The sequence below is a fragment of the Leptodactylus fuscus genome, chromosome 6 (assembly GCF_031893055.1).
Source record: "Leptodactylus fuscus isolate aLepFus1 chromosome 6, aLepFus1.hap2, whole genome shotgun sequence".
In the NCBI taxonomy this organism is placed as follows: domain Eukaryota; kingdom Metazoa; phylum Chordata; class Amphibia; order Anura; family Leptodactylidae; genus Leptodactylus; species Leptodactylus fuscus.
The window spans coordinates 152,242,846-152,260,887 of record NC_134270.1 but is presented as its reverse complement, the minus strand read 5'-3'; the positions used below and the strand labels follow the sequence as shown (position 1 = coordinate 152,260,887).

Here is an 18,042-nt window from a genome sequence, read left to right as displayed (position 1 = left end):
TTATACTCGAGTATATACGGTCCAAGTCCATGGATTGTTCTGCTGTGCATGTATCCTAGTTGAGAGGACTGCATGGCTTCTTTGTGGCTCCCTTATGCTCATGCCCTGTGCTTCTGTATATACTTTTCTGTAACCCTCTCATAATAATCATCATTCTCCACCATTTTTGTTTTTTTGTTTGGTCCTTTTCGTCTCCATCCACAAACAGTCTAGCTTGTAGTTATCGCTTCCTTCCTGCTTTTGTCAAGTCCATAGAGATCTGCATAAATGCCCATGTCATATTCATTGTACTTTACCTGAATGTTACCGGCGAGATCTTCCCCATAAGCGCATATGCTGTGATGCTTTGCAAGTGGAATAAGACGCCGTCAATAAGAAGCAACACAATCACGTCCCAGTTGTAGCTGAATTTTCTCCCACTTTTCCCAATCAATGGCATGTCCTACATCAGATACAGAGAGAACGGTCAGTGAATGGGTTTTTTTTAATTCAAAGTTTTTATTGAAAATTTTTCAAAAAAACTACAGACAAAAACAGACATCGGGGTCTAGAAATGCCCCGAAACATAAGATAACATGAACAGACACAATAATGGTCAGTGAATGTTAATGTGACTAAGGCTCGGACTACACCGTGATTCTGTCCCTGATGGTCAAAGTCTGCAAGTACTGTGCAAAGGTTTTAGGCAGGTGTGGGGGGGGGAAACGCTGCAAAGCAAGAATGCTTACCATCTTGGAGAATAAAGCACAGATCTTATGTGGATGTAGGTTTGCTCCAATTCTTCTGTCTCGTCATTTTTCCACATCTGTCTAAAACATTTGCACAGTACTGGAACTCTGATTCATCATAAGTAAAGGAAAGTGAACACGGTCGCATTGCAACTTCTTGCAAATCCAATTTTTTTTCTGGGGTTAGGTGACTGATAGCCTTCTTTATAACAGCTTGCACACAAAGATGGCTGTCAATCACCGAAAAGGACGCCTATGCCCAAAAGAGCAGGGACTAAAGCCAGTAAGTTGCAAGTTATCTGGAATATTTCCCCACAAGACTATATATCAAGCTGCTCATCCCCCTCCTGCTCTTACATAACTGGCAGGTAACAATCTCCTACAAGCACAACGCTACAGAAAAATGACTAGATTTGAATGAAATCTATAGCGTAAAACTAGTTCCTGCCCTATGAAGTACCTGTGGGTAGAGGTAGTTCCAGCTCTTGGATAGACAGGTATATACTTATAATGTGTGACTACGATCGATATCCACAGTAAATGCAGATACTGTCAGTGCTTTGTTATTGTAAATCCTAGTCTTGCAATCACCAAGCTTTATCTGCTTATGCCAGCAATGTCCTTTGCAAAACAACCAGGGAATATCTTGTGATAATGACTATTGGGTCACATTTATGCGGGCGGACTAATGGGGCAATGATCAGAAAGAAATAGTTCTATGGACTTCATTCCTGATCATTGTCCGCTTGGACTCATTGCTGTAGTCACATTCACATGTCCTATTGGCCCCTTGTTGGAGTGTTACGTGTCAGTCATCCTGCGCTGAAATCCAGCCAAGGGCAACATCTGCAAGGTACAGGTAAAAAAAAAAAAATCGTATTCCAACGCATACCACTACAACAAACACCAAAAGAATCCTGAATGGGGTTCTATGGCCCTGTGTGTAATCATGAAACGTGATGTGAACAAAGTCTGACGGTGCTGCAGTAGTCAGCAGCCTCTATGGAAGCAATGAGCTACTCTCAACCCTTATATATGCACTGACATGTCACCGTGTAAAGTAGGAGATATTGTGGTAAAAGTGGTCACATAAGCTGAAGTCTTTTCAGTGTATACTATGACTGCGCAGCTATTTCCATCTGCAGCCATTCATTCACTTACCATCAGGAAAATCCATGTTGGGATTAACATGATTACAGCTGCAGCGCTGGTGTAAAACTGGAGCTCAGGTGGTCTGCAAAAAACAGAAATACATTGAAAGATTTCCTACGTTAGGAAGTCTGCCCCTGGTTCCCGCTGCAGCACCTCTCACTCAATCATTCACTCACTCAGATATTCTAGACCAGGGGTCAGCAACCATTTTTGTCAATACTGAAGTAGTCAGTGTGCCATCCGATACTTAGAAGGGTGTCGACCTATATACAAGTCATATAACAGCAAAAGATTAGTTAGTTCATGAAACTTAAAAGAGTCATCTGCAGTAAGCCTGCTTTGTTGGGTGCAGAGGATGCCGTACACACAACCCAGTTTTTTTTGTTTTTTTTTAAAAAAGAAATCCAAGCAAATATTTCCTGCCGTACTGCAATGAATGAAGGAAGGCTGAGCTGCCATATTATACTTTGTACAGGCAGTTGCTGTCCTGTGACTAGGATACTGGTCCAGACACTAGGGCAGGGGTAGGCAACCCTCGGCACTCCAGCTGTTGTAAAACTACAACTCCCAGCATGCATATCTGCTCTGCTGTTCTTGGAACTCCCATGAAAGTGAGTGGAGCATGTTGGGAGATGTAGTTTCCCAGCAGCTGGAGTGCCGAAGCTTGCTGACCCCCGCACTAGGGCATCATGGCTCATGCCTGCCACCAGTGAATCTTCTCCTCTGACTGTATCTCTATGATCCATTACAGAGAGAGATTGCCACGTGGAGTATCATGGAGTCCTACGCCAAATAGGACTCGACACCACTACCGGTGGTTGCTGACCCCTGTTCTAGACAATGTTACGTAAACCAATATGGGGAGAAACAAACATGTTACATAACTGATAATATCAGAAATGGGAAACCATTGTGGCCCCCCTCACAAAATTGGCAGTCTCTAAAGTGTGTTTACAGACTGCTAAGTGTTTCATCCCGGGCAGGGGTACAATATACTTACGAAAATTTGTATTTATCGCCACTGAGGAGCTTCTTCGAGAAGACATTCTGCAGGCTGAAATGACACAAATAACATAATAGTCATAATAAAGTATAACAAGGAACATCATCCATCAGCATCAGGATCTACTGGATTATATCGTACGTAATGGACTAGAGAGCTGGAGAGGCATAAAGGCCATGTAAGCTCTCAGTGACTGACTCATAAAATGAGCTATAATAACTTACATAGGAGTTGATGGAGTAGAATACATGGGATAAATTGTCTTGCTGCACATGTGACATTATGTTCACAGGTAAATAGCTTACAGGTGGTAATGGGGGAAGTGTGTCTCACTTTGTACAATGTACATCTAGCCATCATTAGATCTCCCTCCATACACAGATATAGGCTTGGGTTACACAGTTACAAATGTTGCACTGGTAGGGAGGCAGCACCATGTCGCGGCTACTGATCTGACATAAGGAATTAAAGGCAATTTCTCATCAACATTATTTAAAGGTCAATTTGGGACACAAAACCACTGACAGGATATAATGTATCTCCAGGCATATGCGCCCAAGGTCCAGCACATGCGCACTGAAGCTGAGGTGTACGCCTCACAGCCGCTGGGTAAGAATAAAGGTTTTTATTTTTAATGCAGGCACAGATGGTGTTACAAGAGAGCTATTTGGGACACAACTATGCAAGTGGTTTAGTGACCCAAATAGTCCTAACAGGTTGCCTTTGATCTCCATCCTGTGGACAGGGAATAAGTGTGTGATCATTGAAGGTCTGACCTCAGGAAGCCTCAATGATCACTAGAACAGGGGTCCCCGAGACCCTTCTGTAAGTGATGCAGTAGTGTACTTGGCCATCTACATCAGTCCCATCCAAGTGAATGGAGCGGTGAACATGCACCTGCACTAACTCTGCACTTACAGTCAACATAGGGGACAGCTGTTCTCAGACCTCTAGAGATCAGACACTTGCCCCTAAAGATAAGTGCTGTTCATGGGGAAACCTCTAGGCAGTGTGTGTGTGTGTATATATATATATATATATATATATATATATATATATATATATATATATATATATATATAGCAACCTGGTATTCTGCTGCATCTATTATCACACACACTATTGTGACACACTGTGATATAGTCACAAATAGAACTTTATTAGTCTACACCATAAAAGTAAATAAATAAATTACAGATCATCTCAGGACATAGAGATGATCTTGTCATAACTTGGGTGTATAATCGATTACCAACATGTGAAATAGGAGAATTCAGGTTATATCGCTGCCTATAGCCAAAGTACAAAGTCCCCATTGCTATAAGCAATATAGTGATACAGATCAGATAACCTGAAGCAACGGTGACAACGTGCCAAGTAGCCGTAGCTCTAAAGGGTTTTTCAGGACATGTATATTGATAACACTTATGAGTGCTATATACTATGTAAGCCACCTAACACCCCTTTAAGTGACAAATCTTGCCATCTAAAGAGGACAGAGGACAATGTTATCTTACCAGTCCATGATATTGGTGGATAATGCCGCAGAGAAGCCGAGCACATTAAAACTGAGTTCATTTGCAGTACAGAGGGCGAGCCCTGCCATGACTGGTAAGAGGGACAGATTCACTATCAATCCTGAAAGAGACCAAACATATAAAGAAAATGATACAACCCTTAGGCCGCCTTAACAGATTTGTATGAAAGCTATAAATACATTCTGGTTAGTATACCTATTACGTAAGAGAGAGAAGTTCACAATGAGAAATTTGCTGCTGACTTTCAAGTGGATTCTGCCAAAAATCTGCTTCAAAAAAAATTCCTGAAATATGTCTGCCATTCATTTCAATGGGAAGCGAATGTTTCTGCTAGCTGATTGTCTCTCGGATTCCTCTTGAAACTTCCAGACCGACTGGAGCAATTTTTGAGACTGTTTTCAGAGTAGTTTTACAAAAAAGGTGCTGAAATCTAATTCCAAATGCGGCAAATTACAGAAGCAGACTTTTTTCTCTTGACCAAATTTCATATGAACAACCCATAACACCTATAGCTTTCATTTTCTACAGATTACATTGACACATTTATAGGTACCGTTCTGTGAACAAGACACCAGCAGAACAAACCTCTCCCATGTCTTGGATGTCCCTTTAAGAACAGCAGACAGCTGTGTGAGCAGGACAAGGTGCTACTTTTTGACTACTTAAAGGGTTTGTCTGGAGTTAGTGACTGATTGCTTTTTGTTAGGATGTGCCACTACTTTGTAATTGGCAGGGGTCAGATGGCCATGGACTTTGGTATGAAGAGGTGGAGTTTGGCACAGTCTTGCAGTGATGACTAGGTTGGAGATGGGAAGCTATGTGGCTACTGAAAGGGAAAGGGGTTGAAGGAAGCTTGCAAAAAACAAAACAAACTAAGGGTGAGTTCACACCGAGTATACGCCAGCTTATTCTGAACGTAAAACACGTTCAGAATCAGCGGCGTATAAAGCAGTTCCCATTCATTTCTATGGGAGCCGGCATACGAGCGCTCCCCATAGAAATGAATGGGCTGCTTTTTTCACTATGAGCGCTCCCATTGAAGTGAATGGGAAGTGCCCGCGTGTACGGCTAGCTCTGCTCATGCCGAGCCGTACACACGGGCACTTTCCATTCACTTCAATGGGAGTGCTCGTAGTGAAAGAAGCAGCCCATTCATTTCTATGGGGAGCGCTCGTATGACGGCTCCCATAGAAATGAATGGAACTGCTTTATACGCCGCTGATTCTGAACGTGTTTTATGTTCAGAATAAGCTGGAGTATACTCAGTGTGAACTCACCCTAACTAACTGGTAGTGGGCTGTGAGACTACTCTGATTTATGGAGATGTATAATTACTTCTTTGACTACTTGAGAAACAAGGGTTACTACTACAAAGTGCACCATTATCACCAAAGGCTGGTCCCATAACACCTAAGTATAAGCACTCGGACAATAGGAGTCATAATTCAATACAGTGACAAAGTGCAGGACATTGAAATGAACCACAGACTGATATACTCACCAGTGTACTCTCCTAAAATCAGCCTGGACATTATGACTGTAAATATAGGGGCAGAGCTTTTAACAGTTTCTGCAAAGGAGACGGCTACATTCTTCAAGCTGACCAGTCCAAGAACCACAGTGGAGAACCTGGAATGATAAGAGACACTTATAGCTTAGAAAGCAGAGGTGGGGCACAATTCAACAAAGTAATAGATCTCTTCAAACCATTATTATTATTATTGTTTATTTATATAGTACCATTAATTCCATGGTGCTTTACATTATTATAGTAATTCCATGGTGCTTTACATTTGGGGGTTACATACAGTACACAAAATATACAGGCAGTTATAAAACTAACAATGACTGACTGGCACAGTGGGGTAGAGGGCCCTGCCCGCGAGGGCTTACAGTCTATGAGGGAAGGGGGGAGATACAGAAGGAGAGGGGGAGACTGTACAGATGGCGGTGCGGTGATAGTGTTATTGGAGGTTGTAGGCCTTCCTGAATAGGTGAGTCTTCAGGGCCTTCTTGAATCCTGTGATTGTGGGGATCAGTCTTATGTGTCGTGGTAAGGAGTTCCAGAGTATGTGGGATGCACGGGAGAAGTCTTGGAGACGGTTGTGTGAGGAGCGGATGAGAGGAGAGCGGAGTAGGAGGTCGTTGGAGGATCTGAGGTTACGTGTGGGCAGGTAGCGGGAGATTAGGTCAGAGATATATGGGGGGGACAGGTTGTGGATCGCTTTGTAACGTTAACATAATGTTAGCGTTAGTAGCTTGAAATCAATTTGCTGGGCAATGGGTAACCAGTGAATGGATTGGAGCAGCTGATGAAGAACAGGGAGCAAGGTGAATTAAGCGAGCAGCACAGTTTAAGGTGGACTGGAGGGGGGTGAGAGTGTTGAGTGGAGAGAGGAGAGAAAGGAGGCTACAGCTGCTAAACAGTCTGGAACTCTGGCCAACAGAGCCGTAATGTCTGGTCCAGAGATGTATATTTGGGAGTCGTCGGCATAGCAATGGTATTGAAAACCGTGAGATTCTATGAGTTGGCCGAGGGTGTAGTTGGAGAACAGGAGGGGTCCTAGGATGGAGCCTTGGGGGACATTTACGGAGACAGTGCGTGGTGAGGAGGTGGTGTGCGAGTGGGAGACGCTGAATGTGCAGTCGGTGAGGTATGAGGAGATCCAGGAAAGGGCCAGGTCTGAGTTACCAAGGGATGAGAGAATTTCTAACAGGAGGGAGTGGTCAACTGTGTCAAAGGCAGAGGAGAGGTCAAGGAGGAGGAGGACAGAGTAATGGCGCTTGGCTTTGGCGGTTAGAAGGTCATGGACGAAACATAGGAAAATAGTCTGGAGTGGACGTGTTGCTCAAGTAGTTTTGAGGCATACGGGAGCAGTGAGATGGGATGATAGTTGGCTGAAGAGGACAGGTCGAGGCTAAGGAGTTGGCGTCGGAAAAAAAATTACAAACTCTAACTCCAACTTCCAAACAAAATGAAGGATTATTATATAAGGAAGGAACCAGTGACATATATAAGTGAAGTAACCAGTCCCTTTCTAGTGACTGATCTCAGCCGTCATTCGAGCCTGGTCCACTTCCATCACAGTGAGTAGCTGAGAGAAAGGGAACCGGATCAGGACAAAGGAATGTGGGGGTTAGATCCATTTTCCTTAACTTAAAGGGGTCAAAAGAGTTCTTAAAAGTTGCTTTGGACTATTTAGACAGCTTTTGTGATGCTCTTCCATGAGCAATATTTCACAATATCTTCATGTATACAATAATTACCTCATAATCCCCACAAACAACATTATCATGAGGAAGTTGGAGGGATAGCTGAGACGAGTTTTGTGCTGATACAAGCAGCAGGGAATGAACATCTTGATGCAACCGATGAAGGTCGTGGTCAACATTTGGACGGCACCTGGAAAAATGAACATAAAGACAGATGTAAATGCCATGTACCATCCTGTTATCCATAGTCATCATGTGCCATACGCTGCCAGAGCACATGGCACATTGTGTAATGCCACTCAGCACTTCATGCCACTTTGCATCCAATATTTTAAAAATTTCTAAAAATTCTAAATGATTCTATATACCCCACACCTCCTAAAAATAAAAGTGTAACAAGTGCAGAGTTTAGATATCACCTATGTCTACATCCACATATTGTCATAAAATTGTCAGAACTGGGCCAAAAATCTGCTTGTAAACTGGAAGAGTTGAAAACCTACAACCTATAAAACCCAGGGATCACACACCATGATAAGTAAGTGCACCCCTCACCCTATATATTTGTCAAACTCATTTTATTGTACCGCACACAATAGTAAAAGCATCTAACAGGTTGTACATAAGGAACAATCGGATACAGACGCACACAAATGCCAGACTAAATGGCGGCCATGGTGCTGCCATTCTTCCTCATCCAGTATACCAAAGAGGCAGACTTCTGGGGTTAGGGGTATAGGCATAACCAGAACTGCTGCCAGGAGAACCACAAACCCATTCCAGAAACTTTATATAACTGGACAAACCCAAATCATGTACCAGAAGTCTGGAATCCTGGATGGGTTAGTCATCCCATTTTATAGAGGTGGGAGGGAGTCAAGTAGCAATGATGTAATATGTAGGCTTGTATTAGTCTGTTATTAGCTGAGGGTGACACACATTCTGGAGATTCGAGAACATCCTAAAACCTGTCATCTGTGAGGGCTGGGATATTAGTGCGCCATGTCGTCAGGGCTGTGGTATCTGACGAGGACACCTTGACCAAGTATGCATATACACTGGAGAGCAATCCCCTAGGACCCTGTGAGCAAAGCACCCCAATAAATGGGTAGCCTGAAATTCTGCTTTGCTGACCAGGGAATAAGAAAGTGCAAGTCGAATCTGGAGGTATCTAAAGGACACGCCATATCGTTACCAGATCAAACAATGCAGACTGGCCAGGGTTAGGCCATAATGGGGGCTCACCCTATAGATTTGCTGAAAGTAAACCAGCTGACAATTACGGCAGTCTCGATGGTTTGTGGATTGTCGTGGATTTGTAATTCAGAAAAGAAATGCATTTGTGCTGAAAACTCACATCCAAGCTAAGGTTTGTACACAAAACATGATAATAGACCAATAATAGATTCAGGCGTGAAAAGTCCCTACATAACACAAGTGTCTGCATCAACAAGCGCCACTAAAACCTAGTAAACCACTTATATGGTGTTGTACAGCGGCTTAGTGACATAGCGAACAGATCTTTATTGTGTCAAAGTGCAGTCTTACTGTGAGAAGATCAATATTAGACAGTGGATAACCCCTTTAAAGGGGGTGACAATGTTTGATATGAAGTATGGGGGTGCAGGGGGGTCTACTCATTGTTACCAGCTGCTACAAAGAGAAGACACTTCGGGTACATTCACATGGCAGCAAATGAAAAGGAATTTGAGACGGACATCGGATCTGCGACAAGATCAACCAGGATTCTTATTTTTTTCAGGGTTCTGCTTCGATGCTGAGTAAGGCTGCTTTGAGACGTGTTCGATTTATTGGCATTGCTTTTCCAGCAACAAACTAGACACTTGCAGACCCGTTCAATAAAAAGGGGTTTATAGTGGGCAAATTCTTAGTTGTGTATTCACACGTGGCGGATACAGTACAAGACAAGTGGATGAGATTGTAAAAGGGTCTTCTATGATTTTACTATAGAGCCCAATGGGTGTGAATAGGAGAGGGCTTCAGGTTCGGGCCAGTATACAATGCTGTGCTTCGGGCTGGCACACTTTGTGCTGATCGGTCATGGTGCCAGAAGTCAGACCCCCACCAATCTGCTTTTAACCCCTTAAGGACGCAGGGTACTTTGGGCCTTAAGGCTCAGACCCTGTTTTTCAAATATGACGTCTTTTACTTTATGTGAGGATAGCTTCATAATGCATTTACCTATCCAGGTGATTCCAAGATTGTTTTTTCGTGACACATTGTACTTTATGTTGGTGGTAAATTTTAGTCATTATACTTTGCGTTTGTTTGTTAAAAAAAAGGACAATATACTGAAAATTTCATAGAATTATCAATTTTGAAAGTTTCTGTTATTCTCGTGAAAACACAGACAGATCACACAAAATTCTTCCTAATTAACATTTCCCATATGTCTACTTTATATCGGCATTGTTTCTTCAATGTCCTTTTACTTTTCTAGGAAGTTAGAAGGCTTATAACTTTAGTAGCAAATTGTCAGATTTTCAAGACAATTTAAAGGGATTCTACCACTAAAACACATTTTTTTCTAGTTACCACGTCGGAATAGCCTTTAAAAAGGCTATTCGTCTCTTACCTGTGGAAGTGCTCTCCGCCGCGCCGTTCGTTCAAAATACCGGTTTGTACCGGTATGCTAATTAGTTCTCTCGCAGCGATGGGGGCGTCCCCATTGCAGCTCGAAAACCGATCGCAGCGCCGCCTCTCTGGTCTTCTGTATCCTCCCCTTGCCTCTTCAGCGTACTGTCGGACGCCTGCGCAGTACGCTCTGTTCGGCGAAGACTGCCGAACTTACTGCGCATGCGCGAAATTGCGGTCCCAGCCATAGTGCGGGCACCGCACTTTCGCACATGCGCAGTACGTTCGGCAATCTTCGCCGAACAGAGAGCATACTGCGCAGGCGTCCGACAGACGCTGAAGAGGCAAGGGGAGGATACAGAAGACCAGAGAGGCGGCGCTGCGGTCGGTTTTCGAGCTGCAATGGGGACGCCCCCATCGCTGCTCCTGCGATGGGGGATGCCCCCATTGCTGCGAGAGAACTAATTAGCATACCGGTACAAACCGGTATTTTGAACGAACGGCGCGGCGGAGAGCACTTCCACAGGTAAGAGACGAATAGCCTTTTTAAAGGCTATTCTGACGTGGTAACTAGAAAAAAAAGTGTTTTAGTGGTAGAATCCCTTTAAAGATTTTGTATTCTAGGGACCTATTTAGTTGTGAAGTGACTTTGAGAGGCCTATATAATAGAAAACACCAATAAATGACCCCATTTTTGAAACGGTAGTCTTCAAACTATTCAAAATTGTATATAGGAACTTTATTAACCCTTTAGGTGTTCCACAGGAATTAATGCAAAATGAAGGTGAAATTTCCAAATGTCACTTTTTTATGCACATTTTCCATTTCAAACCACATTTTTCTGTAACAATGAAGGGGTTAACAGCAAAACATACCATAATATTTATTTCTGTGATTCTGCAGTTTGTAGAAATATCCCATATGTGGCCCTACTGTGCAACGTGACTCAATGCGTGTCCTCAGAAATCAAAGAGCACCTTTAGGGATTTTGGGCAGCAATTTCATTAGGATGGTTTTTAGACACCTTGTTGCATTTACAGAGCCCTAGAAGTACCACAACAATGGGAAACCTCCAAAAGTGACCCCATTTTGGAAACTGCACCCCTCAAAGAATTTATCAGGGGGTGTAGTGAGTATTAGTATCCCAGACGTGAATGCACAGCGGATGGTGAAGAGGTAATATGTAAGCGGTGCGGAGGTCATTGGGAGCACCAAATTCCCTACTATGTCAAAATTGCTCCTATGATTTGGGGGGGGGGTCACTTTGGGGGTCTCTTCTATTGTTTTTTCTCTTGTAAGCTGCAAAACTGGTCTGTACCCTGACATACGCTCGCACCACTTATATATTCCCCTCCTGACACATTTGGCGATTTTGGGGTTTTTTTGTCTTCACATTATTCAAGCTATATTTTTTTTTATTTTTGTGGTGACGTGGCCATATGAGTGCTTGTATTTTTCCGGGATATGATGCATTTTGTAATGACACAATTTTTGGGTGCCTATAACTTATTGACTATTTTTTATTAACTTTTTTTTTTTGCTGGATAAAAAAAATAAATCAATTCTGGCATTGCATTTTACTTTTTAAATGTTTTTCCACATGGCGTACAGCATAAGAATCATGTGAACTTTATTCTGCGGGTCGGTACGGTTACGGTGATACCTCATTTATAGGTTTTTTTTATGCATTAGTAATTTTGCCGAACAAAAAACCATTTGGGGACATAAATCAATGATTTTTGCATCGCCATCTTCTGAGATGCGTAAAATTTTTATTTTTCGATTGACAGAGTTGGTTGAGGGCTTATTTTTTTGCGGGACAACCTGTGCTTTTCATCGGTACTATTTTGGTGTACATACGACTTTTTGATCACTTTTTATAGCATATTTTTTAACGTGAGATTGCAAAAAAATCATTATTTTCGGCGTTTTTTTTTTCCGTTTTTTTTCTTCACGTTTACCATATAGGTGACATAATGTTTTAATTTTATGGTACAGGTTGTTACGGACGCGGTGATACCAAATATGCATTGTTTTTATTATTTTTTATTTAACTCATTTGATATAGAAAAAGGGAATTTTGGGGCTTTATTAATTTATTTATTTATTTCACACACTTTATTTTTTATTTTATTTTTTTACACTTTTTTCACATTTTTTATTTCTCCTATTAGTGTACTTGAACCAGCAATACTCTGATTGCTGGTCCAGTACTATAGCCTGCAATACACATGTATTGCAGACTATAGAGGAACTGTGTCTCTGCAGACGCATAGATTCACTTCCTGCAGCACGGCACGACAGCAAGGATCCAAGCAGGTAAGCAGGGGTCCTAGCAGCCCGGGGTCACTAACCAGACCCCGGGCTACATAAAATTCATCAGGGCACCCCCCGATCTTGCCGCGGGGGGTGCCCAGGGGGGTCCACATGTGTCCGCGGCATCGGGAGGGTTAATACCGCCGATTGGAGCGGAGCTCCGACCGGCAATTCACTGGGGCAGCTCGTCCAGGCCCTCGGCTGTGTAATGCAGCCGAGTGCCCGGTGTAATGGCGCAGGCACAGCTTCTGATATAGTAATAGTACTGACCTGAGCGCGAACGTGCTACTTGCCAGGACGTACTATTACTGACCAGAGCGTTAAGCGTTAAACACATCTCGTTTGTCAATGAGTAAAATACCAGAAACCTCTTTAACAAATTTCATCCACAACCTGTGGGCAAAAAAAAATCGTCATGAAACACGTGTGGATTTTGCAACTGGGAAATCTGTTGATGTGAAAGTTAAGACACTGTAAAAGCCAGACACGATGAGCAGTATCGGTGTGATCAGATGAGCGGGGCTGCATGTGCTCACCTACAAGGAAAAGGGAGTTACTGAAATCAATGAACGCCCGAGATGTAGGTCATCACCAAAGATATCCCGTTCCCCTCAGATATTAGCTCCATGAAAATGGAAACAAGCAGCAAGATGCAACAAGAACATCTATAAGGCATACTGTCTTTCAGGAAAGAACTGAGGTGATATTTAGTGATGTATAGCCTTCAGGATAGAGGTAAACAACCTCAAGGCGCTACTATTCCAGTTAGTCTGGTTCTAAATGGCAGAATGGATTCCCTTCTCCTGTCCCCTGGTTATTTACTGAGTGATCACAGGAGCTGCAGTAGTCATACACACGGCAGGAGACAAAATGTCACTGTGTAAAGATCCATATCAGAGTGACTGACAGAGCGTCTGCAACTTGCATCAAAACGTACCCCAAAAACACTGGGATGTCCCTAGTGTGATGTACTGATATTCATGATGTATCCTCGTATGACTACATGACATAAGAGGGACCATGTCCTTGGCTTCTCCCCACCATAGACCATGTATACATCATATACAACAGGACATGGATCCAAAACTCACATAATAATAATATGCATTGCCTGAGAACCCGGACAGGGCTGTGAAGCCACAGACAATTTTGAGTGAAGTTGGTAAAAAAGGTACCAATGTCAGGCTTCAGAATAAAAGGATTATCTTTAGGGCCCGTTCACACGGGCACAGAGGGGGCGGATTATGGCACGGAATCCACGTCATAATCCGCCCCCTCGCAATGGTGGTCTATGGAGACCGCTAGCAGAAAAAAGAAGCGAGCTGCCCTTTCTTCAGGCGGACGCCACGGCTTGCGGAGCCGCGGCGTATAGGATCTTTACTGTGTCTATCGCACCTTCGGGCCTAACTTTTGCTTTCTATCATCACACTGTCCCTCTGGGTGTCAGTGACATGTCTCTCACTCCCTGACATCACAGGGGGCAGTGTGACAAGGCTGAAGCTGCTCGGCGCCCCAGTGACTACTCGGGATAATTTATATAAGACTTTTTACGCATCCAGACACTTATAACATCAGAGGGGCAACAATGAAAACTTGAAAATTTCATCCTGCACATGATGGGGCAAAATCTACCCAACAGGTTCCCTTTAACAGGAAAAAGTTCGGCTCGTGTGTCAGAAATGAAGTATTTAGCTTGTAAGCTGTAATATCACGCTGCAGAAATAGGTAAGGACTGCTGCGTGCTTATTAAAGAGCTATTAATTCCACTACACTGTAATGACAATAGCTTCAGGGATTAAACACACAGACATAACGTGTATATCCAGTACAGAGGGAAAAGGCAAGACCTTTTTTTTTTTCTTTTTAATCAAAATTTATCATCCAATTAAAGGGAAATTCTAAAGATAAATGGAAAACCTAAGGACAGTGTAAAATAAAAAAAAAATAAAAAATAAAATAAATATATATATATATATATATATATATATATATATATATATATATATGTATACAATCACTCAATGTCCTCCAATCAGGCATCACATCCACATTTCCTCTACTGCTAGGACTGGCCAGATGGGAAGTGATGAGGCCTCCATGACTGCAGCGAGTGATACGTCACCAGTACCCCATTCCTAACCATCCCTATGTTTTCCATTTATCCTAGAAACCCCATATAGGGAACCTACAATTCCATTTCACCGCCCCAAACTCCAACCCTCACCTCAGAGGGGTCGCATGTCATCTTCTCTGCTGCGGTCATAACTCTGGTCTGATGCCACCATCAACCCAGCCCCTCCTCTTTGATTGAAATTCCCCCATCTTTGTGTCTCAGGCCCTATTCATATCTGCGTTTGGATTTCCGTTCCGGCCCCTCCAAAACGGAAACCTATACACAAAAAAAAGCAGTTACTTAAGGAAACCCGCAGACCCTATAAGACTATAATAGGGTCCATGTGGTGTCCGCATGAAACATGCGGAGAGAAAAGTTCTGCTTGTGTATAGGTTTCTGTTTGGGGGGGTCACCAAGCAGACTCCCTGAACGCAGATGTGAATAGAGCCTAGAGACAAGGGAACATCAATCAAGTTTGACTTCCATCAGGCAGAGAACATTCAAGGGGGCAAATTCACACAATGTCATTTTGGCAGCGAAATCTGACACAACAATTCTGATATTCCTATGGGAGGCAGACAATTCCTTCTTCTGAATGGAAGTAGAGAATCTTTCTGAAGATTTCCACAGTGAAATTTGCATACAAAATCTGATATGTGAACTTATCCTTACACTGAAATAAATACTCAGCTTAGCCAACAAACAAGTATTTGTTTCCCTCTCTTAAAAGATATGCAAAGTCCCATTCACTTTACCTGAAACAAACAGGTCAGGCGTGAACGGAACCTTAGAAACAAGTTAGACCACTCCAGAAGCCGCTTTCACAAAGGGCTAGAGATAAAAGTACCGTCATAGCCTGGTTACAGATCGCCCAAAGGTAAATGCAAACCTACCTAGCATGCTCGGCTCCCCTTCCAGTAATGTGAGAATGTACTTGTTGAGGAAAAGTGTACAGAAGCTGAAGAAAAACCATAGTGAGAGGTAGACGAGTGCCCGAGAATTGCAAACTCCCAGATCTGATTCTATGACCGTTGTCTCTGTGATGGTGATCTGCAATACGTTCTCATCTGGGACGCTGTCGCTGCGTGTAATGATAATCTTCTCAGTCCGATGCGGGAACAGAGGTCCATGGTGATAAGGAGCTTTCCCCTTCACTTTCTCTTGAGTTAAGAGGTTTTTACAGTCTTCTGCTCCTTGGGAGTTACCAGACGGCATCTTGGTGGTTTAGGTTCAAGCAAATGTATCATCTGTCTGGCCAGGAAAGGCCCCAAGTGAAGCGGCACGACTCAATCCAACATCAAGCCCGAGGCTCCCATTGTTGATTTTCTTCGCTGGCCTTTATGTCCTAAGAAAGTGGCAAAAACCAGTTTACACCGTGCAGACACTTAGAACGCTACATAAACCACATGCTATGATAGGATGCAATATACACAAAGCACCAAATACTACTTTATGGCAGCGTGTCATGGCAATAAAAGATAATTATAGTAATAAGAACAAAACATTGCTCACAAGTCATACCGGTGTGCCGTACATAAAGAGGGTACGCCTCTCCAGCCACGCTAAATATCGGAGCCTGTGTACTACTGGTATTGCTTCCAGTCACAAGCACCTGCCCGCTACCTTCCCTGACCTAAACCTGCACATATGGACTACGTTTACTAATAGTTACACAGTGTATACCTAGGCAAGCAGTCTGACAACACGTCATCACGTCACGTGATGGCCGATGCGGGATAATAAATCGGACGCAGCTTTAGACTGTCAAGTTTGGGTTCGAACCACCTATTAGTTTCTGACCAAATTTTGCCGCAATGCCTGAAATTGTGGCACAACTTAATATAGTAAGCCACATCCCATTTTTAATGGGACAGTCACTGACTCCCCACTGCTCTCCTTCCAACACTTCCAAGGTCCCCTGCTGGTCTTTACTTCCTGTCCTCTTCTGACGCACAGGAAGTGACCAGTCAGCCAATCGCTGACTACAGTAATGACCCAACTCAGGCAGTGATTGGCTGACTGGTCATTACCTGTGTGGCTAGACAGCGTTAGGATGTAGAGACCAGCAGGGGACCTGGGAACAATTGAGGTAGGTTATGATATTTTACATGATTCTATATATTTTATACCAGACTCACCCCCAGGTTTAAAAGCAGTGACAGGGAACATGCGCGGAGGTAGAATTACATTCCCAGCTATTTATTATTGATGACAGCCTTAGTAACTGGAACCAGAGACTCAGTAATGAACATTCACAGGATTTATGACAACTCACAGTCAGTGCAAGGGGACACATCTGCCTCTGTACGTGGTGACGGACATTGCCAGCCGTCTCACTGAACAATCTCAGAGCAGTAGCGGACTTATTACTGTAAAGCTAAGTAGCCAGTCTGACTACTGCAGGGGTCACTTTCATAGCCAGATAATAGTAACGTCACAGATCGCAGTCAGTGACAGGCTGAATCTGCATATTATCTGTGTCTAGATAGGACCAATAAGCAGAGGCCAGCAGGGATTCAGTATATGACATAATGGTAGATGCTAGAATGGAGTGGGAGTGTGGCCTGGTATGCTGTGGATCCAGAAGGTGGCGCTGCCTCCTGTTAGTATAAGGCACCCCCTGCAGTGTCCACATTACACCAATGGTGTGCTATTACAGAAATAGTAACACCATTACTTATGTGGGGGATGTATTAGGCCATTACTATTGTAATAGTAACCTAAATCCCACCCCGACTCATGCTCCGAATCCTTCATAAATGGAAGTCCTGGTGAGACGGACCCAGTAAAGCTCCTCTAATTCACAAAATATCTAGTGACTTGCTAAGAAAGTAAATCAGCAATATACTATGTCTAATTCATTATACGGTATCAATAATTGTACAATACCATTGAAAATAATCAATTTTCTTTGGAAGCTGGAATCAGAACCAGTAACTTTTTTTCCTACTCCGACTCCACAGGCCTGCTGGCAATAGCTGCACATCGAAGGTTTTATTTGACAGGGCAGCTACCTCTTAAAGGGTACCTCCAGTTATACACCACTTCTCATAAATGAATAGTAGATGTGGATAGAAGAAACTTTGTGATGTATCTTATTAAGGAGATCCATTTCCTTCTCCACTTATTAAGCTATTCTCCGGCTTCGTATCGTCAATCTGACTGCTTGTTTGCATTATATCCATCTACGTATTCGGACTCCCACACAGAGCTCTATGGAGCAGAGAGGGGTGGAGTAGTGGGCTAATGGCAGTTACTTTATTGTTTTATTCCCTCATTCTGTGCACTAGTAGCCACATTCTACAACCTAGCAGTATTAAAAGAGTTCACAATAGCAAAGTGAAGAAACAGTAATTATTTGAGTGTGTTTTCTATCCCCCCTCT

At 43.1% G+C, this 18,042-nt stretch overlaps 1 protein-coding gene across 1 annotated transcript in view; it reads right to left on the bottom strand.

The window, feature by feature from the left end:
• SLC35E2B (solute carrier family 35 member E2B) overlaps nucleotides 1–18,042 on the bottom strand; it is a 39,682-nt gene that overhangs the window by 5,911 nt on the left and 15,729 nt on the right. Inside the window, exons 2-8 of the mRNA XM_075277663.1 lie at nucleotides 15,552–16,003; nucleotides 7,689–7,824; nucleotides 5,923–6,050; nucleotides 4,401–4,521; nucleotides 2,881–2,934; nucleotides 1,890–1,962; nucleotides 297–442 (exon numbers count right to left, since the gene is read on the bottom strand). Of these exons, the coding sequence (XP_075133764.1) occupies nucleotides 297–442; nucleotides 1,890–1,962; nucleotides 2,881–2,934; nucleotides 4,401–4,521; nucleotides 5,923–6,050; nucleotides 7,689–7,824; nucleotides 15,552–15,873 (980 nt within the window). The 5' untranslated portion in view covers nucleotides 15,874–16,003. The remainder of the gene's footprint in view (nucleotides 1–296; nucleotides 443–1,889; nucleotides 1,963–2,880; nucleotides 2,935–4,400; nucleotides 4,522–5,922; nucleotides 6,051–7,688; nucleotides 7,825–15,551; nucleotides 16,004–18,042) is intronic.